General features: G+C 36.0%; 1 protein-coding gene across 1 annotated transcript in view; it reads left to right on the top strand.

Annotated features, from left to right (window-relative positions):
- LOC108668644 overlaps window positions 1-6,853 on the top strand; it is a 62,663-nt gene extending 55,810 nt beyond the window's left edge. The window contains exon 48 of the mRNA XM_047880978.1: window positions 5,833-6,853. Coding sequence (XP_047736934.1) covers window positions 5,833-6,275 — 443 coding nt within the window. The 3' untranslated portion in view covers window positions 6,276-6,853. The remainder of the gene's footprint in view (window positions 1-5,832) is intronic.
- The last annotated feature ends 15,887 nt before the right edge of the window (window positions 6,854-22,740 follow it).

The following is a 22,740-nucleotide window of genomic DNA, read 5'->3' as shown; positions in this document are numbered from 1 at the left end:
GACTTGTCTCAACACTCAATTTTTTTTATCCATATGAACTTCCAGTTTCATTGATGTATTTCTTGTCCTTTATATTTTATGGTTATTAATGTTGTCTCTTTCCATTGTTCCTCAATATTCATTTATGCACACAAGCTCATTTGCTACTATCATCCCAAAGTTGTTCCTTTTTGGTTTCATTTCCTAAGGAAATTTATTTACTCAACATTTCAGCATTATTTTAGATTTTCCTTATTCTCTTTATTATTCGAAGAGTTTATTCTCTTCCCTACCTATCCACGTTCGCACTCGAATTCTTCATACTTTTCCCCTTCTTCTTCTCTTTCTTACGCTTTCTTTCAAGCTACTCTTTCATCTGTTTCATCCGGCGTTTATTGTGGTTGCACTTTGAGGTCTTCCTTTCCCATATGATTCATTCATTTTTTTTTAATTTCTCTCATTTTCCTTTCGGCTTTTCTTCATTGCTGGTATGTCTCTAATTTCACTTCCTTATTTGTTCTCATCTCTCCTCACCTGTCCAAGATGCCGTCTTTCCCTCACTTCCGAGATGCCATCTGAGCGACAATCACTTCTAAGACCTCGACGCTCGCACCGCCTTTCTTGTTTGCCGAGTTCCTTTCGGGGGTGAAAGCTGCGTGTTTTCAAGGCAATGTTTGTGTCCTGACAAACGCTGCCAAGGCCTTTGATTAATGGTTACTCCCGAAATGTTGACCTTTTCTGACAAATATCGGTGGTTGTCGTGAATGGAACTTGCCCAGGGATCTTGTCCCGAGTTCCTACGTCCCAGTGAAAATTTACAGACGCGTCAGCTTCTGATTTGGAGTACCAGAAGCTGGGGCGACTCTAAATTTTGCTAAGGTAGCTGCTGAAAACTTCAAGAGATCTTGAATGCGACCCGCTGGAGTTTACGCTGCCGGTCTTGATACCTCGAAATCCTAGATTTTCCTGTTGACATAACGTGACCAAGAAGTCGTGCATGCGATGATGGATGAGACTCATCAACTCCGCGACGCTCCAACAACAATTGCCTACATCTGATGGCTTGATAAATATTATGCTGATTGACGTTGAATTTTTTTGTTGAATATTTTTTAATAATTTGGTCCTTCGAACCTCGTAATAAGACACAACGCATTAGTGTTTTTTCTAATAAGGTAAATTAAATTTGAAGTAGCATCGCTGAACGTGTGAGTTTCATTGACATGCCGCTCTAATGCGTTGCATTTTACGATTAGTTTTATTATACATAATCAAATGAAATAGCAATTAGTCTCATTCATGCGTTTTTTGTTGAAATTTAATGTACATAAGAAAAGCACGAAGGCGCATATGGCATTCCACCTCATTACCTCACAGCACAGATTGTTCGTAAGCGCTTCTCTTCAGTCATCCCAGGTTGAAGATATTATCCATCCGCTCAATGTCCGCAGCACATGATTTACTAATGATTAAAAATAATGAATAATTTTTAGTGTTCAGGATAAAATCTGCAACCCTTCAAAACTCAACAGTTCATTTAATTACGAGAAGGGAAATTGAAATTATTTCTTCACTTGTATGATAAGTAACTGTGAACAGCTTCAGATATATAATTGTCAACTATTGGCTATAAGAATTCTGGTTGTTAATTCATCCTAATTGTTTGGTTATTTTTCCTATAAAAACACAAGTGACTAAATATGCCATTACTACTGCTAGCTCTTCATTGCATTATTATTATATGAAATTTAACTTTCCTATTAGTAAATTAAATCCTACGCGGATAAAAAGCGTGCGAATATCATTCATTTGCGCCGCATACAGATGAATATCATTCATCTTCTGCATACAGGATGCTTGCGTCTGCTATGCAGCGCTGCGCTCTATAAATTCATCGCATAGAAGTCTGCATAATTTGGTTGTAAATCAAACGCCGACGAGAAAATATTCTAAACCGTGACATGCAGACACTAGAACTGTAATTATAAACGTGACTTGGAGATGCTTGCATGAGAATGACCAGGTTCAGGATAGAAGATGTGGAATGCAAATTGACTTTGCTTGTTCTGTGTGATGTCTACAGCGAAGAAAAGCTCAAATTTAATTAATTATTCCTAATCGCATATCAACGGTCAATCTTGATAGAACTTTTCAATATAATACAAGACTATGAACTCCGTATTGTTGTTATAAATAGTGACAACAAAAAATATTATAAATAATTTTATAAATATTATTATAAAATAATGTTATAGATATCATTAATTTGAACAAAAAATAATTTTTTAATTTTGTTGGTCCTCATGTTATGTAATAAGTTGTCCAAAACACAATTGCTTCAGTTATGTTAATAAGTTATAATTAACGAGGTTTTGAGTCTTGTTAAGTACTCAACCGCGGTTGTTATTTTGATAATGGTGCGTTGAAAGTCTTTGGATAATTTTTATCAGGAAAGATGGAAGAGGAAAGCTTAAAAAATAAAAATATAATCAATTGCAAGAATAAATAACTGAATAGTCAGATTTTGCAGTAGCTAACATGGCAAATGCACGCTTAATATTAACGCTAACCTGGCAAATGCACGCTTAATATTAACGCTAACATGGCATATGCACGCTTAATATTAACGCTAACATGGCAAATGCACGCTTAATATTAACGCTAACCTGGCAAATGCACGCTTAATATTAACGCTAACATGGCATATGCACGCTTAATATTAAGCTAAGAGGTTATGCCTTGCCCAGCAATGACGTCTCGGATACCCCGTTATCCCTGCCTCCGCACCGCCCCCGTCTTGCATGTACAATACATTTTGCCCATTCAATTATTTTTATAGGCCTTGTAAGAATTTATCCGCGGGCTTGATGGTCTCTGGCGAAATTGTTTCACTGCCGTTGCAGCGAAACTCCGTCATCTAGCGGGAAACTTTAAGTTTCTCACACACGAGGTCGTGCCATCAAAAGTCCATGCAACTCCAGTTGTGACAACTGAACTGCATCAAATAAGAATATAGTGGAGATTTCTCTGTCTCATAGACTGCCTTCAAATACAAGTCGTTTGGGCAGGCATTCTGGCGCGAATTTGGCGTCATGATAGAGCCCATTTAGGGTAATTCGATCCTAGCAACCGAGATGCTGATATATTTTGGGCGATGATTAGCTTCCAGTTCCTGGAATGGCAAAGCATTTCATTCCTGTGAAATGAAATTGATTTGGAAACCGGAAAATTTTGTGCAAAATTTTGGGATCAGAGGAGACTGGAATTTAGTTGAGATTGTAAATGGGAACATTGGAAAATTATTATAATTTTATAAAGGGTTTGATGCACCGTATGACAGTTACTCCTTCAGTTAAATATAAATATATACAGACACGAAAAATTTTCTAGCCTAAAGGACCTCAAAATAATAAAATACTTATCGCAAAAAGTCTGGGAAATTACAAAGTCACATAATAAGAGAAGAAATTATTGATATTTCTGAAGTTTCATTTCTAATAAGAAGTTTCATGCAATTCTCAAAAACTAAGATATAAAATATGGTTGAAAATTTTCGTGATAATTTTCTGCTACTGTATTTCCAGTCTAGTGTCCAGTCCAGCACCGTCATTCGTTCACTATTTATTGAATTTCCCAAGCCTACATAGCAGAGAAATGCGGGGTCAGCCTTCACAAATTCCGAGTTTTCCAATCACCTGAATTATAGCTGCGGAGAAAATTACTACACTGCTTGGTCGCACGCCGGCTTGGAAACAAAGCAAGATTCACCGAATATATTTTTCTTTTCTTGTTGTCTTGAAGGAAGAAGATCGGGGGCTGTTGGTAGCGGTCAGCCTATACAGTAACGTACTGTTACTGTATAGGCTGTTACTGTTACCAATATATACAGTACTGTTACGAATATATATCTGAACGTACTATACAGCCTGTACGTTCAGAAAAATGAGTGGGACTTGGTCCACATAGTGAAGTGATTCATATAGCTATCGTTCTGACCCAACGACCAAAATTCTGACGCAGTCTGTCCTGTAAAAAGGGTGTATCAACGCTACGAGTAAAAATGCGTCACTATTCTGACAATACAGCCCAATAAAATTTGCTGGGTGAAAAATATAAGTGACGTTTTAATGGTCCCGGAATAGAAGCTTTACTGCAACTTACCAAACAATTAAGTGAATTCATTGCTTTAATATTTTTAATGCTATATATAGCTTCATTTTCATGAGCATCTACTTTTTAATAGTATTATATGAATATACTTTATTATTTACTGATGAAGCTTTTTTAATCTATCAATTTATACTGATACATAATTCAAGTACTGCATAACTTGGAAAATTCAAATTATTAATGCCTAATATTTAACTGATAACTCATACTTCTGTTGCTCGAGAGAAACAAACCTCAAATTGAAATTCTCACCTCCGTTTGAAAGAAGGATTCATGTGTTCGATTCTTCTAACAATAATTTTCTTAGTGCAGGAGAACTTATAACCACGTCAAATTTATTAATAAGGTTCGCTAAAATCAAATTTAGACAGAGTCTAACAGGAAACTAAACTTAGTACCGACATCTTCCGTTAGCTAGAAATCTGACCCTATATACCTTCTCACACAGCGACGTCATGAGCATAAAACAGGAGTCTGATATGTCGTCAACTCTTGCAGTGAATTACTTGCAACGCTGAAGGTTTTATTTCCGTAGTGCTATAGCTGCCTCAATACCAACAGCACTTTAGCACTCCACCTCGAGTGTTCCTAGAGCCTGCAAACGCAAGCACGCGAGTGAAGAGTCATTCTAGGAGCTGCAACGTGCTGGAGAGCTCGACAAAAAACGAATCCCAGTCCTTCGTGAACAAAATAAAATCTTTAAGAATTTACTTGCGTACGAGGAATTGCCTTTGGTTAATTCTTGTGAAAGTAACGTTGAAACGAGCCAGTCGTTAATTTGACCACGTAGTGCAGCCATTTTCAATTTTTACTTAATAAAGATAATGTTCAATTGTAAATTGGAAATCAAAATGTTCCTTTGTTAATTTGCACTAAAATTCTTCCCGAGTCTCTTCTCATTAAGAATAAAATTTGTAATGCATAATGCAAGCAAGTTTACAAGAATTAATGCCAAAATTTCCAAGTTGTTTGCATAAGCTCAAGCTTCTCCTGACAATATTCAGACCAAGAATGTGATGTTTTCAGTGTGGAGAACATCTCATTAGTAGAGAACGAGTACTTCTTTGCCTCCCGTGGCCGGCTTTGCTGTGGCTTTTCTTCCTGTTTCCTGTTCATTTTCTTTTGCTGTACACGTCTGATGATGGGGGATTTTTTCATAGCAGGGATGTTTTTGGTCGAATTGTCTGCAACGTTTCGGATAGATGATAAGTAAGTAAAATTATGTACATGAAATCTGATTTATATTCAAAAATAGTCTGTTGCTTTGGAGAAGCAGGCAAAACTTTGCTTGCTTGGAACAAATAATTACCTGGGATTCTTCGCAATCAGAATAATTTGTTGCTCAACGTACGCGAGTGTTTGTAAAATTAAATGCGACTTTTACTCAATAATAATCAGTTTATACGATGAAGACGCATGCATTTGTTGCTGATTACTCCATTGGTTGCTTTATTAATTCATTTAAAATCTTATTGTTGTTACTGTGTTTGATCATCTTATCGAGAATTCAATAAATCGAAGATTTTAAAACTGGATAATATTTGAATATGTAGGAGTTCATAAATTGCTGCCTGCTTCCATAGCCTCTCTCGATTTTTGAAAATTATTTTACCTACTGCGAGCGATAATTAATAAATGAAATAAAAAGTATTGCATTTCAATTTCGCCAATCTTCTCCCGCAGGAGCGGACGCAGCCGGCCAACCCGTGCAGACTCCACCCTTTCCAGCGGCCAACAGAGCGAACATCTCAGATGCAACAATTAACATCCCCAGAACAAATCGCAACACAGAAACAACAGCTAAAGTTGACGCACTGAAAGCACTTTATTCGGCAACTGACCTGCAGCATCCTAAGCGATATGAAGGAGAACATGAGTCAATACTGGAAGAAGGGCCACCTCATGCTCAGCTCTCGTCAACATATCCTAGTGAAAGTGACACGTCGTTTGAAAGTTGGTTGAAGAATGCAGCCTCAAAGAAATATATCCAAGAGAACGCACACAGTGCTGATAAGTACCTAGATTCCTATCCTTATTTCAGACAGGACCGTGCGTGGATGAATACACCCGCTCCTGTCAGCTTGGTTAACCATAATAAAGAAGATCAGCGGCCCAGGTATTTTTAAAACAGCGCAGCCCAGATAAAGTCATGCAACACAGACAAAATTACTTACTACAAAAAGAAGGTTTTGTACTACAATTACTACAAAAGAAAAGGTTTCTACGTTCGAGTAGTTTAAGTGAACAATATCAGGATCATTTAATTAGCGATTAAATATTTTTTGCTTTGTGTACTCTTCACTCATGCATTTTTCATTCATGCTAACTATTTGAATTGAGGTAACAGTTTTCTTAGAAAATTTTAGCAATTATCCATTGGTTTACTATAAATTGGTCAAAAAATATTAATTAAAATAATGGGCATTTTTTTACTATTATTTTGTTGTTATTTTACTAACATTATGTGCGTCTGCCTAACAAAGACGCAGAGTTCTTAGCTCGCAGAACTAGTGGGGGACGAAACAATGTTATGGGTGACTACACAATTTTGGGTGAACAGGTGCGGTGAATAGAAATATTCATGGCGAATTTACTCTTCGATAGGCTACATTAATACACTTTTGATACGATTAGGGTAAGTCGAACAGTAATGAGTATATGAACTAAATTAATTTTATTGATTTATAATAATTTTAAGTACACTTATGAGCAAGCAGAAATTCATTTTAATTGTCCTTGAATTTAGTTATTTATATAATTTATTACATGTTAAATTCACATCTATTCCAATTTTCTTACTCTGCATCCGTTTCTTAAAAGCTTCATATACCACACAAAAAAGAAATAATTGAAAAGAATATATGTTGAGATTTATACTTCTCTATTAGACCGTTAGCGAGGGAACTAGAAAGTAAACTCGAAATTTGGTTTAAAAAAATAAGATCTTCTTTACTGGTGGCCTTCCGGTTATAATAAAAACAGTAAAGCTGTCAAGAAATAACTTAAATAAAAATAGTATAGACATTTATCCAAAATTAGAAGAAGAAATGACGTAACTTATTGCAAAAAAATCAGAATAAGAAATATCGAAAAATGCCAAATTTTTCATTTTCTTCGAGGTGTTAGAAAATATTCTCACATTTCTAAGCCTTCTCCTCAATATTCCGACGGTAAATTAATTCAAATGTAACTAAATTTGAAACAATAATGGCTAGTTTTGTGAAAATGAGTCAATGCATCTATAAAGATTTCATTGACAATAAAATCAGATGATTTATAAAATATTATTATAATATCCTGACCAATGTTTAGATATTACGCTGATTTTTCTGCGTCAATCTACTCTGCGTTTGAATTACATGTTACTTATGTATTAGATTCAATATTAATTCCAGCATAGAATACTTATTCTTATGTCTTTTATGTTGCTCTCCTTGTAATTCGATAATTCACAATATTGCATTTGAAGATAAAATCACTCAAGTGGAAGAGGAGTGAGGGAGTTCACTCAGCTAGATCAATAAGTAGACTACATTATGGATAATATATCAGTGACGGCACTTCCTATACACCAGATATAAAACTCAACACATCACACTATCTGAAATAAAAATGAATCAGATTGCACTTCAATAAAAAAAATATCATTCTAAAAAAGTTTTTAAAATGCTCGCAAAGTGGAAAATTTACAACAAGAAAATAATTATTGTTTGAAATTTGATGACGTATTTTCAATTCGAAGAATGAAATGCTAGACAGTTGGGCTGAAGATGTATTATCACGAAACCCTATTTTTTTTAAAGAATTCAGCGTGTTTTTTTTTTTTTTTGACAAAATTTTAAGCTGCAGAACTTCTGAACCAATTGTGTTGGTTGAGCACACATAATCTAAATGATAGCTCTTAAACATGAATTATTATCAGTGTAAATAAAATTGAAACTTTGCGACTTGCACCCAATAAAGTTTCAAAAATAAAACGACCTGCTGCTATTTACCGTATCGCTAAGCCCCCAACCCTCACAGCAATCAGGTCTCGATACCACAAACCTCTAATGTAAGCACATAACTTTCACGCCGATTATCGTCTTGTAATTTGCATAGACTAACCACGGGTGAATTTTTTTAGATTTAAAAAGAGACTGGAACTGTTGCTTAAGTAGTAATGAACTAATTTGCCGATACGGCCCCCCGCTGACCGCTATGGAGGAACTTGCAGCTGGCTTTCTTAATTAGAGTGGCCCTCTTGAGGCTTTCTGATGCTGTAAGCGTTTCAACTCAAGATTAGCAAACTATTTATTGACAAACTTTCTATTGGTGATATATTTATAATATATTGACACGAAATAATTAAAGGGGTTAATAGTTCTTGATTACTCTGACGTGGAAATTGGTGGCTGAGATAATGATTAGTGCCCATCAGGAAAAAGATTGTAAATTAGCTAATCATCTGAATAGTCTTGATCATAATGCACCGTATACAAAGCATGCTAGCTGGCAAGAAATTGGGCATGAAATGACAAGACTTATCTCAAAATAAATGCATTAAATTAAGTTCAGATTAAAGCATCTGAATCAAAAACTTGAATCGTATTATTTAATTTTTGCACCACTACTTTTTAACGATGACCGAGCATTTCCATTTTGCATTAAACTTTTCGATCCATTGAACCTGACCCATGCATTGACGAAAAGAAACATTGATACCCAATGTAGCGTTCCTCGTGCATGTATAAATATGAAATGCGACCAGCAACTGAAGTGAACTTTTCACAGGAGATAAAAGTTTCGAAGCAGCATCAGTTTCGATATCGCTTTAAAGAACGAAGGGGATCGATTTCTTTAAAAACTTCTGCACAGAATTGGAAGGTGTCCAAGCGATACTTTTGAGTCAACCAAACACGATTCGCAAACTCTCGAAACATCTTGCCCTTTTGGGAGGGAGTTCCTGAATTGGAAAAGTTACTTTTTTAAGAGGGACTCTTGAGCTCCTGCGATGGGAACTACATCTGGTGGTGAAGGAATTTCTCCTAAATAAAAGAATTGGCAGGATACCATGGATAAAAATAAATTCTGCGAGCTGCTGAAAAACTCACTTCTACTATGAAGTGTTTCAGGTACAACGGATTTAATTTTATTTCATGCCAAATATGGCTCGGTAAGTGTAGTAAACTATATCACAGAAAATATATGGTTTATTCTTTCCATCTGCAGTATGTGTAATATTTTTGTATTAATCTTTAAGATTCCACAAACTGGAGTCTTAGGATTGAATATCTTCGAATTTCTACACAACGTCTGCAAATATCTCACGCATTTCTGATTTTCCGTTCCAAATCGCATTTATGCTTCAGCCTCACGTTCAAGTCACGTAGATGCATGGGAGGCTCAGTAGTAATACTAATGGCGTTCTAACCAAACAATCTGCATCTCATCCCAAACGGGCCCATCATGGCATTTGAAATTGCTGAACGCATCGTAAGCAGAAGGAATAAAACCGGAATTTGGTTTCGACCCGGCCCATTCGGTTAGTTTGAGCTGCCACACCATATGGGGCTATAGCATGTGTGTGGAAGTGGAGGACAAGACTTTCAATATTTCTGTATATTGAAACGGCAAATTTACTGGATCCAGTACATCGAAAAATGTTAGAAGTTTTAAGAAAAAATAAATATAATACTTAGTTGCGAATAAATAATAGTACTTGGGCCCTAAAATTAACAGGTTTTGTCGCTTCAATGAAGCTAATTCACAGAGAAATTAAGGAATCATGATTTTTCATATAATCTTCATATAATCTATATTTTTTCTCATAATAACATCTTAATCTAACCCGGGAATCAAAGTGTTATTATGTCTTCCATTTCGGAATTAAATTATTACTAACTTTTAGCTGATGCCAGAAGTTAGTTAATATGAAAAAATTACTAATAAAAAAATTGGATAATCCAGAATCAGTTCTTATTAAAAAGTCATTACTAAAAAAGCAATAATAAAATTATAATAATAATAATAATTAATAATATTTTATGACCAGTTCATTTGCAGTCCTTCGGTCGAAAATCGCAGCATATGAGCTCCGAATACAGAAAAAGAAAATTGATATTAAATTATGCGAAATCCCTATCAAATTCCAGCAAAAATCCTCAGAAGCAAATTTCACGGAAGCTTTGCCCTGGCCTAAGAATAGCAGGCCCTCAGCCGAGCAGTTAGAGACTCATTCGCAAGTGATGGCATCGCATAACACTTAAGTTCGTAACTAACCTCCTGAGGTACCCGTAGACAAAGGCCTTTGCCTTTCTCATTCCGACTCCAGAGGCCCTGGCGCTCCTAAGTCTGCGCCGCCCTGGGGAACTTGGAGCAAGGGTTCCATATTTTGCTTGGAGCACTCAGAATCGCGTCATTTTGCGTGACGTACGACTGTAAGCCATTAGTAAAGACAAGGAGTTAATGGCATCGTGTACGCTAAGGCTCCTCTGATATGGCGCCATATATTGACGTCAAACGATGGTAACGCGAAGCCACCACAAGATTGCTCCACTTATTCTCATTGATTGACGATCGTGGTGGATGTATTGGCTTGCTATCACTTGCGCTGTAATGATCCTCTTACCACGATACAAAACTGCGCAGTCGCCAAGTTGTCGGTTGATGGAGTCTCAATTCGACGAGTTACTTAGGAAATGTCGACCGATGTGAAAAATTGCCTGATTATGTTGATGTAGGAAAGAATTTTCAAATTTTATATTTAAAATGTAAAAGAACATTCATACCGACGGAAACATTACTCAACAAAAGTAATCTGTATGTACCAAAAAATTTGAAGTTACGTATCCTGAATCATTTCTTATTTATTTTGGGGAGCTCTATATATACAGGCACAAAACCCTTTGAATTAGATGAAATTTGATCACAGTCGATTCGCCGGCTTCGGTATTGATGATATTTACCTACAAAACTTTGGAGAAGAATTTTTCATTTCAGTGACTAAAAATTTGTTAGCGCTAGCGTTGCCACGTAAATTTTTAACAGCAAATCCTGAAACATAAAGTTAAATTGAACAAAATGATTTTCAACAAACGCAAAAATCTAAAATCTTAAATGCACCTTGTGGTAGGGAAACATTCTTAAAATAGCGGGACTACGTTGAACAAATAAGCTTCACCGCCAACAGTACGCATATTATATTTATTCGAAATTCGAAGCATGCACCTGAATTAAGTAAGTAAGTCACATTCATAGGATGAAGCCTTCGAGAAATTTATTTATTATTTGAGAAATTTATTTATTATTTGAGAAATTTTTTTATTATTTATTATTCTGTCGAATAATGATACTTTACAACTTAGTTCAAGTTATTTTTCGAGTATGTCTCCCAGTGCGTAACAGATTTATTTCTCGTCAAGTGCGCGTCAGGTTCGCGCCTCGCCGGCAATGCGCCTAAAGCAAGCAAACTTCAAAGGATGAACGAGGCTTTGTACCCACGGGCCCCAGCCTTCATATCGCCAGCTCGCCCAATGGGAAATTCTACTTTGGTTTAACTTACTATGGCTGTCCCGTTAAATTGTCCTGCGGAAACTGTGCGGATTTGCTTGTTATGGATAGAGCTGAGCTAGATGGCGCGTGCCAGCATACCAATTGTTCACTGGAACAGCTGGTCGACGCGCTGGCTTTTCCGAGGCGTGAGTTGATTTGCCGCTGTCGGAGTTTTATCGTTAACTGGAAGACAAGTTTTTAGCCAAGATTTTTACAATACCATGTGGTAATACAAAACATTCATAAAAAGAACCCAATTTTCCATTTTTAATAAAACAAAATTCAACATCAAATGCATCAAATATATGAAATAAATAGTATTGTACTTGCCACACTTAATTACGATATTATATGCTAAGCCATACGCGGATAATGTAAGAAATCGGCGGGCACATGAAAAATAATTGTCATTTGGCTAGATTCATAATATGTAATAAAAATTATTACTTTATTTTAAGCGCATTTTCTCATTTATGGAAAAAACATAACTCAGTACTCACTGCAGTGAGTGACAGAGAGCGCATTTTCTCGTCGACGAAAACGTGAAGTTACGGACGGACAGACAGACAGACGGACGGACGGACATGGCGAGCATAATAGTGCATTTTTTCCATAAATAAGAAAATGCGCTCTCTGTCACTCACTGCAGTGAGTACTGAGGTATATTTTTTTACTTAGTTACCTATTGAAAACTTTTATGAAAATTTTGCAAGATCATCGCCCGACATTCAAACCTTTGTGACGTTGATAGAATTAAAATAATATTTTTTGTAGCTTACGCGTCAAGAAAATTATTAGTTGTTTAATCTCTAGAAAAATAAATATAAATACCTTAAATCGGCAATATGCGAAATAAGCGGAATGCCAATAAAATTTACGAGAAATTAATTTAAGATTAAATTTATAATAAAATTTCTAAAAACTAATATCTATCATTGCCTGAAAATTCATGAATGAAATAAAACGTGTAGTGATAAATTTTGACGCAAATAGTTCATGCTCACATGTTCTAATATATTATAAATTCATAGCAAATTAGCACGAAGAAAATTTTTATAAATAAGTCAAGCGGATTCTCGCAAATGTGACTTGCCGTGAAATTTGTACTGTAGCACATTATCTCAAAAATTTTCGCTTAAAAATTTTGATTTGATTCGCTGGAAATAAATTTTCGAATGAATTTGTTTACCACTAGGAATTTTTCGGCATACGGACATGTAAAGTCAGTTTGCAAAGGCTTATAAGGCACTCCTCGAGCTCGTTTCTGAAGGTAGGCAGAAACGGAGCATCGCTAGGCAGTCCTGCGGAAGCTCTAAAGGCCGACGAAACTGTAGGAAAAGCTGCAGTAAAATCTAGCCAGACGAGCTAACTTACCCTATTGACCACGATTTGTGAGCCTCTTTAATAGTTGTCCCGACAACTTTGCGACAACTCGAGAAATGTTTCGACTTGAGAAGACTCGAGCGTCAGCCAAGCTTTCACTTAAGACAGCTAAGTGAATCCTATAGATGATATATTAGATTCCATGTTAGGATATGCGACGCTGCTACGCTCGAATGACTTCGGTAAGGCCCACGAGATAAAAATGATCCCCAGAGCCCAGTATTCAATGCTATATGAAGAACTTATTGTAATAGAAAATCCAGCAACGAATGTGAATGCATTTAGATTCTGACAGGGGAGAATTGGTAAGCGTGCAACTCGGAAATTTTGTGAATTGATATGACTAAATCACACCTAGACTGGAGACAGCAAAAAAAATAAAATTTATTAATAAAAATTATCTGCCACTTCCCTTATAAAATTACGAAACAAATATATTTTTGCGTGGGAGCTTAGGTTGTGTTTTAAAACTTTAAGAAGCAATTTGCGAGTTCCAAAATTTCAAGCAAATGCAATTGATGATTAATAAATCCATATAAGATTTACAACTGAGCAGTGATTAAGTTTTGATAAATTGCAATGCATCTGGTCCATAATTTTTGGATACCTGTGCAGATAATCAAGGTTTTTTTGGATCGTGCACGAATTTGCAGCAAAGCTTTGATGTTTGAGGAGATTTACAATAAATATTTATTTAAGTAAAGCGTAACTTTTTTAATGCTGTCTTTAAATAGCGAGAGATGAGCTTTGATGTATCGGATTTCATCGAACTTGATCCATATCAAGGCCAGTCTTGAGAGCGTTTCAATGTCGCTTTGATTTCAACGGTTCAATAATCATCCTCAGGTTTTTGAAGAAAACTTTGAACTAATAATGCATTCCACTTCTTCAATGACACTTCGGAGTGAAAAGAATCTAAGGAAAAATACGAAAAGGACCAATTTAGTGACAAAACGACAGAAAAATATAACTCAGTACTCACTGCAGTGAGTGACGGAGAGCGCATTTTCTCGTCGACGAAAACTTGAGGTCACGGACGGACGGACAGACGGACGGACAGACAGACAGACGGACATGGCGAGCACAATAGTGCATTTTTTCCGTAAATGAGAAAATGCGCTAAAAATGAAGAGACATCACCCGTATTGATTGAGCTGGAGGATGCAAATGACGCAATGACGATGCAGATACAAAATAAGATTGATGTGAGGAATTTGTTATGACGAAATAGCGGGAATCCGGCATTACGGTAGTAATTGTATTGCGGACCAGAAATATACTGGGGACGAGTTTTTTTAGGTATTAAGGGTTGTTGACTTTACACTTTCATCCTCGTCGGAAGTCTCCTTCTGATCGATATCTTATTTGTACATGCTGATTGTTGCTGCTGTAATAAACTATTATGTGGGAGTGCGTGATCTATCTCCTATGGATGAGCCAAAGCTGAGTTTGAAAACCCAAGCGAAATACTATAATAGACAACAGTCAAAGTACATCGAAATATGAAAATGTCTTTGTATTTACTCCATGCAGCGTGGTAGCGTGACATCAAAAAATGCAAAAATTACATAATGATACACAAGAAACGTTCATATAAGACATTAGAGAGAAATTTAGTGATGTTTGCGGAAAGGATATTAAACTAGAAAAATATTATTGCATGAAAAGGATATATGTTTTTTAGCACTTAGTCAAGTGGCCGAAGTTCATATTTAGCTTGTTATATTGTGATTCTACATCAGTGGTTCCCAAAGTGGGCGATATCGCCCCCTAGGGGCGGTGGAAAGATTTTGAGGGGCGATAAAGAAGAAAAGGGCGATAGGGGGCGATAGGGGGGCGGCAGTCCGAAGTCGAAAATCGAACGTTTGCTTGACGATTTGTACAATACCCTTGCAGCACATGACTCCCAGCGATGGTTTTTTACCCAGATCTGTTTCTAGCGCATACCCAGATCTGTTTTTAGCGCATTTTCTCATTTACAGAATAAATGCACTATTGTGCTCGCCATGTCCGTCCGTCTGTCTGTCCGCCTGTCTGTCCGTCTGTCCGTCCATGACTTCACGTTTTCGTCAACGAGAAAATGCGCTCTCTGTCACTCACTGCAGTGAGTACTGAGTTATATTTTTTAACCTCTCCTGGGTTTACGTCACCGACAAATTAACGGCCGGACTCGCGGCCGGTCTCACGGCCAATTTCCAAATTCAATGATCAAGAAATATCTTTCAAACTAATGAACTTATCTTGATGAAACTTGGTACCGTATTCATTAGGACCTAACGGTAATGTAAAGCTCGTGAAAAATTTTTGAATTTTGCCTTCAATTGTTTTTGCCATAGTCATATGGAAATACGGGCCGAAATTCACAGTGATAAAGGAATTTCTTCCAAACTACTGAACAGATTTGAACGAAATTTTGAATTTACAGTCCTAACTACCGAACGGTGATGTTTAGCTCATGAAAATTTTTTCGACTGTGCCTTCGTTCGCGAGTGCCATTCGTGATTTAAACAGCAATACGTGCTTAAATTCGCAGTAATAAAGAAATTTCTTTCAAACTACTGAACAGATTTCAACGAAATTCATTATTTTATTACCTATTCTCAGCAACGGTGATGTTTAGCTCGTTACAATTTTTTCGTTTTGCTTTCGTTTGCGAGTTATACGGCTATACGTAAACGGCTCTTGGTTAAACCAGCCGGTAGAAAAGCCGGTCGTTCCTCCTATATCTGTATAACTTGCGAACGAAAGCGAATAAGGGAGTGTGAAATCAAGAATGAGGGTGAAATGAAAAACAAAATTTCGCAAACGAAGGTAAAATCAATAAATTTTTAGAATCTAAAAAACACCATTTGGTAGTTAGGAATGTTTATTCAAAATTTCATTCAAATCTGTTTGGTAGTTTGGAAGAAATTCATCGATCACTGCGAATTTCGGCCTGTATCGCAATATAATTCACGAATGAAGGTGATATTTAAAAAATTTTCGCATGCTAAACATCACCGTTAAGTTTTAATGATTACATGTTACAAGTTTTATTGAGCTGCGTTCATTAGTTTGGGGGATATTACTTGATAATTGATTTTGGAGATTGGTCGCGAGACACGCCACAAGTCCGGGCCGTAAATTTGCCCGAGACGTGCTAGGTTTCTAGTACTGAAACAGTTAAAACAGCTGAAAAACATATTGGTTCAACAAAAGGGGTTCTATTTATGAAATACACATTTGTGTTTACCCTTTATCTTTTAAAATTGCAGCGTACTAAATTTTATATAAAGAGGCGCATGATTTTATTTTTTTCTGTGGGGGCGCTAGAAATTCACTAGGGAGCCAAAGGGGGCGCCAGCCTGAAAAAGTTTGGAAACCACTGTTCTACATTAATTAAAATGAGAGCATTTTATATGAAAAACACATATTTAGATGGTTTTAGCTTACAACTATTGCCATTCTAGCATGAACTAACTGACCGTATAGAGCATTAAATTCTGTATTAATATACAAGACGTTAAATTCGAATTGCTTCTGAAAAAGCGAGTAAAGTTGAATTTTCGTTAGAACACAATAAAATAAAACATTAGCTTAGTACGATAAATCCGGCATTGCTCGCTCACTAACTATACGCAACATGCTATGCTCAAAATATTCTTACTTGTTGGAGATTCTGGGTCTAGTTGGGGTGATATGAAATCGCCCGAGGAAAGTTAGCTCATAAAGAATAATCTAGGATTCGAAGCCCAGGCTTCCGTCGTAGGCGGCCGCCGAAGTTTCGCCTATAAATCTTCAGAATCCAGTTCAAACCGACGTCGGAATTGCCATGGTGCAAAGTTTCTTCATGCACTGTAATGCGTGCCATTTACTGTACCCAAAAATTTCTCGGTGCTTGCGAAAAATTCCAGAATACTTCCTTGCCTGCTTGATATTCGACGACTGAAAATCATTCTTAATTAGAATCTGTCCTGTAAACATATTTTTTATACATATTTAATTATTGTTTTGATGCACGGCGAGTAATGCTAACAGAAATAAAAAGTTTTCTAAAGACCAATTTCCAAAATTGAGAAGTGTTCGAAATTTCATCAATTGATTCACCTAAAACTTTATATGAAAGTCAAATAATTGGGAATCGCATGTTATTTTGTCCAATGACAGCACCAACCAAAACAAGAGGTTGAATTTGCTTCACTTGAATTTTATAGATACACCACGTCTCTTTTCATTAATAAATATCAAGATATTAAATTGATATTATGATTATGAACTGCAGCCATATGAAATAACATGAATATGATGCATCATAATCGAATCACATTGTTAGCTAGGACTTTAATTAGTATTATTAGCAAATAATGCTAATCCTAAACTTTACTAGGATAAGTGGAATAAATTGTTGCCGAGTGCTCTAGTCGTCACGTTGAAATTTTTTTGAAAAAATCGTATGAAATCTTCTTTTACTTTTGAAAGTAAAAGAATTCAAGTGTTAATACTTCATTACGTATTTAGTAAATAAAAAAATTATAGTTCATTCAGAAATCACCGAAATGCTTGGAATAGAGAAGTATCTAAACCTATGTGAGTACTACTCGATGTTAAAAAATCTGTTTTCATTTAAAATATTTATCCAAAGTTTGTGCAGTACAACATACCTAAGAAGCAACGTTTTCATTCACCTACAAGAAGTGCATTTTCTCTATCCAACACTTACATAACTTTCCTGATTAAATTAGCAAAATTTTACTACCGATAATAATTCATTTATAGTACCATCATCAAGTACGCGTTTTATAGTGCAATTACGGCACTAGTGCTTCCAGGCATCAATTACTGACACATCAATACATCATTGCTGCATCATTAAAAATGTTTACCGATACTTCATGTATAGTGTAATTATGCCGATAATGCATCAAGGCATCAATTACTGGCTCATTAATGCTGCTTTTAGCACCACTCTAATTGTTTACCGATACTTTATGCTAGTGTAATTATGCCGATGGTGAATCAAGGCATCAATTAATGGCTCATTAATATTGCTTTCAGCATCGTTCTAAATGTTTAATGCAGATTGTAATTACCGATACTTAATGTTACCTGTAAACCGATACTTACTGTTAGTGTAATTACGCCGATTGTGCATCAAGGCATCAATTACTGGCTTATTAATGCTGTTTTGTACAACTTTCGTCTGACGCTACGTCGCCTCAGCGCCTCGCGTCTTCACGCCGGCAATAAACGCGCTCGTGAGGTCGTCAGGGCAGAGCTTCCGCAGACTTGCCCTCGTTCAGCTTTAGTGAGGCTTATGTGGGTTTTGGGCTCGTGGGGCTAGGGAATAATGGCGCCAGGCTGAATTGGGGCTAGGGTACAATGGCGCAAGGTTGAACTGGGGTTAGTGCAGAATAGCGCCAGGCTAACTGGGGTTTAGGGTACAATGGCGTAAGGCTAAATTGGGGTTTGGGCACTGTGGGGCCGAGGCTAAACAGGGGTTGGGGAACAATAGCGCATGGCTAAAATGGATTTACGGCTGCGGGGATGAAGTACATAAGCGCTATGCTAAACGGAGTCTTGATTTCAATGTGGCTTTGGTTTCAATGGGGTTTTGGCCCACAAAGGTATGGTTGTAGCTAGGCTACAGTGGATTAATTGTTCTGTAGGTTCAACAACAACAAGTCTATATAAAACAACTATAATACCAATTATAATTTAACCAAAATTGTCGGTTGTCGTGTTGAAGCTTCGTCAACTGATGTGGACAACAATCTTGTGTCCTTCATTCCATTGTGGCTATGATTACTTGTCCACTAAACAATAATGATCCACCTCGCACAGACGAAGTTTGGCTTTAATAGTTTTGCTAATAGTTAACTGGACAAATAATAACTTTAATAGTGTAGGACGTTGAAGCGGATGGATTTTTCCGTAAATATTTATTATTGAATCCATCAAATTGTTGTTGCTTTATCAAGAATATAGTGTTTTATTAGGCAATGCAAAGAATGAATTTTCTAGTATAGCGTGTTTAATAGTCACGTGTCTGCTAGCGCGATATGTAGCAATATCCGACCACGGATTACGACAGTCTTGATCTCATAGGATTGGATATATAAAAAAGCGTTTAATGTTAATGTAAATAGGAATTTAAATTACTAATCAAAGAAGAACCTTTAAAAGTGTTAATTATTATTCATGACCATAATGACGTTCCGAATACATTCCACCCTTAAACGGTAATTCAAATAAGATATGTTATTTTAATAGTGTGATAAGTTAATCGTGAATTCTGTATCACTCTCAGATTTTCAAGATTTATTAGTCAATAGTAGAATAATGTACAAATTGAACAAAAATTATCATAAGTATAGCATGATGTTCCATCATGCGTTCTATATAGCATAATTACTGAATTATTAATCGTTTTCTTCCTGAGAACATTAATCATGCATATTAATCTCGGCGTAACACAGAGTCTAATGATGAATAGCTGATCACAGCGAGCCGTGATCAGGACGCTCCTCTTGGACCAATGAGCTGACGACCAATTGAATGTCAGGCCGACATGATTGATTAGTTAACAAATTATCCGCGGGCTAATTAGCTGGCTCGCGTAGTTGCATCTCAACGACCTAAGCCTCTTGCCCTTACTAAGCCCGTTGAAAATTATGGCCGAGTTATCGGAGGCTTACATTTGGCGGTCGACGTGCGACCGATTTTTACAGATTTTATCTTGAGCAAAAGAATTTAATCTTTTATTTATTTATTATTAGAAAATTGAGCATCAAGAACTGTGACTTGAATTATTAATTAGTTTATTTAATAAATTGTTGACTGCAAATAATAAATTGATCAATGTATATGATCTAGACAAATCTTGGATTTTCAATGACTAAATATCGGGGTTACTGCAATGCAGGAAAATTTCTGGTGCGTTATATTGTTATTAGTTGACACTACGGCTGGCAATATAAACTATAAACTAATTACGCAATACTTATGACTAACTAATAACGCAATACTTATGACTAACTAATAACGCATACTTAAGACTAACTATATATAATAACGCAATACTTATGAAAGTATTGTGTTATGTAAGGCAGGCAATATACATAAAGAACACAATACTTTCTTAATATAGTTCAATGAAGAATTCTTTATGATAAACGTGCTCTAAGTGTTATTCACAGAACACATTTAACAATTATGAAGGTAATCAACAATACAAATTTCCAGTGTTAGAGCGACGAAAAAAATACGTGTAAAGCCAACACAAAGGAACTTGGTGAGTTGGTCCAAAGTTCATTTGTGTCGGCTTCACAAGTATTCTTTCCTCTAAAAATGTTCCTTTAAATAAAATATATAACTCAGTACTCACTGCAGTGAGTGACAGAGAGCGCATTTTCTCGTCGACAAAAACGTGAGGTCACGGACGGACAGACAGACGGACGGACAGACGGACGGACGGACGGACATGGCGAGCACATAGCGCCTTTTTTTTTCCAAAAAATGAGGAAATGCGCTAAAAATATTAATGATATACGCCACTATCACATCGATTAACAACACTTAGTAATTAGTATCTATCCCATGATCAAGCGCAAGCCCGTCGACATCTCAAAATTATTAAAAATATAGGATAAATCGACTTGTTTTGATTGAATACAAGCAAAGATAGGCTGAAGACTTCAACCAAGCATTGAACAAGCTTCGCCAATATCTCTTGTTCTAATAAACTTAGTATACTCGATTTAAATCTATCAACAAAAAAGGGCAAGACCAATAATTTTTGACGAAGAAAAGCGTGTATATACGCTCATTTTTCACTATCAAGAAAGCGCGGGTACGTCGATATACAGTGATAAAAAAGTGAAACTAGGCCGATAATTCTCATCCAGTCCATGCAGATAACATACAGTGGAAGAAGTGAGGCCGTCCCGATATAAATCGATCAGGAAACTGAGGCTAAGCCGATAATGATTGTCCGTGAAGAGCGAGTCTAGGCAGATATTTAGAGATCAAGAAAGTGAGACTACGCCATTATAAATTGATTAGGAAAGTTCGACTACACCATTATAAATTGATTAGGAAAGTTCGACTACACCATTATAAATTTATCAAGAAAGTGAGACTACACCATTATAAATCAATTAGGAAAGTTCGACTACACCATTATAAATTTATCAAGAAAGTGAGATTACACCATTATAAATTCATTAGGAAAGTTCGACTACACCATTATAAATTTATCAAGAAAGTGAGATTACACCATTATAAATTCATTAGGAAAGTTCGACTACACCATTATAAATTTATCAAGAAAGTGAGACTACACCATTATAAATTGATCAAGAAAGTAAGACTACACCATTATAAATTGAACAGGAAAGTGAGACTACACCATTATAAATTGATCAAGAGACTACGAGACTACACCATTATATATCGATCAAGAAAATGAGACTACGAGACTACACCATTATAAATTAATCAAGAAAGTGAGACTACGAGACTGCACCATTATAAATTAATCAAGAAAGTGAGACTACGAGACTACACCATTATAAATTGATCAAGAAAGTGAGACTACGAGACTACACCATTATAAATTAATCAAGAAAGTGAGACTACGAGACTACACAATTATAAATGGATCAAGAGAATGAGACTACGAAACTATACCATTATAAATAGATCAAGAAAGTGAGACTATGAGACTACTCCATAATAAATTGATCAAGAAAATGAGACCCATTATAAATTGATCAAGAAAGTGAGAACACGAGACTACACCTTTACAAATTGATCAAAAGAATGAGACTACGAGACTACACCATTATAAATTGAACAAGAAAGTGAGACTACGAGACCCATCATATAAATTGATCATGACAGTGAGACTGCACCATTATAAATTGATCAAGAAAGTGAAACTACACCATTATAAATTGATCAGGAAAGTGAGACTGCACCATTATAAATTGATCAAGAAAGTGAGACTACACCATTATAAATTGATCAAGAAAGTAAGCCTACACCATTATAAATTAATCGAGAAAGTAAGACTACACCATTATAAATTGATCAAGAAAGTAAGCCTACACCATTATAAATTAATCGAGAAAGTAAGACTACACCATTATAAATTTATCAAGAAAGTGAAACTACACCATTATAAATTGATCAAGAAAGTGAGACGAGACCGATTTCCATCTACCAAGACGAAGTTATAGATCTTCATCTTTGTCTCGAACACAAACAAGAATGCGCATACATTACCTCGATATGTCTTGATCTTGCATAAACTATGTTGGCCTGCCCGGAAAAGCTTCCAGTTGATCAACTTGACGATAAAGTTTGTAGACTTGCCAGCAAGTATCATCAATAAACGATTACCTGACATAACTTAGGCCAAACTTGACATTCTAGGCTGACGGCTTGCCTCAAACTAATAGCTTAATACAAACTAATCGAGGAAATTGGGACGTTATGGTCAACTAAGCATGACTATCCCGTTCACATTAGTTACTCTAGGACCACTCACATAATGGAAAATTGCTGAAATAATCTTTGTTTTATCAAGGAAATATTTTCCTCGAAAGCATTTGTTGTAAAAATGAACAAATTTATTTGTATACCCTTTTTTTAATTTTCAGATAACGTTTTCAAAATCAAACTCAAAATTCGAAA

Source organism: Hyalella azteca, unplaced genomic scaffold (genome assembly GCF_000764305.2).
Source record: "Hyalella azteca isolate HAZT.00-mixed unplaced genomic scaffold, Hazt_2.0.2 contig6741, whole genome shotgun sequence".
Classification (NCBI taxonomy): Eukaryota; Metazoa; Arthropoda; class Malacostraca; order Amphipoda; family Hyalellidae; genus Hyalella; species Hyalella azteca.
Note: the sequence above shows the minus strand (reverse complement) of the source record. Positions and strands in the feature narration are given on the sequence as shown.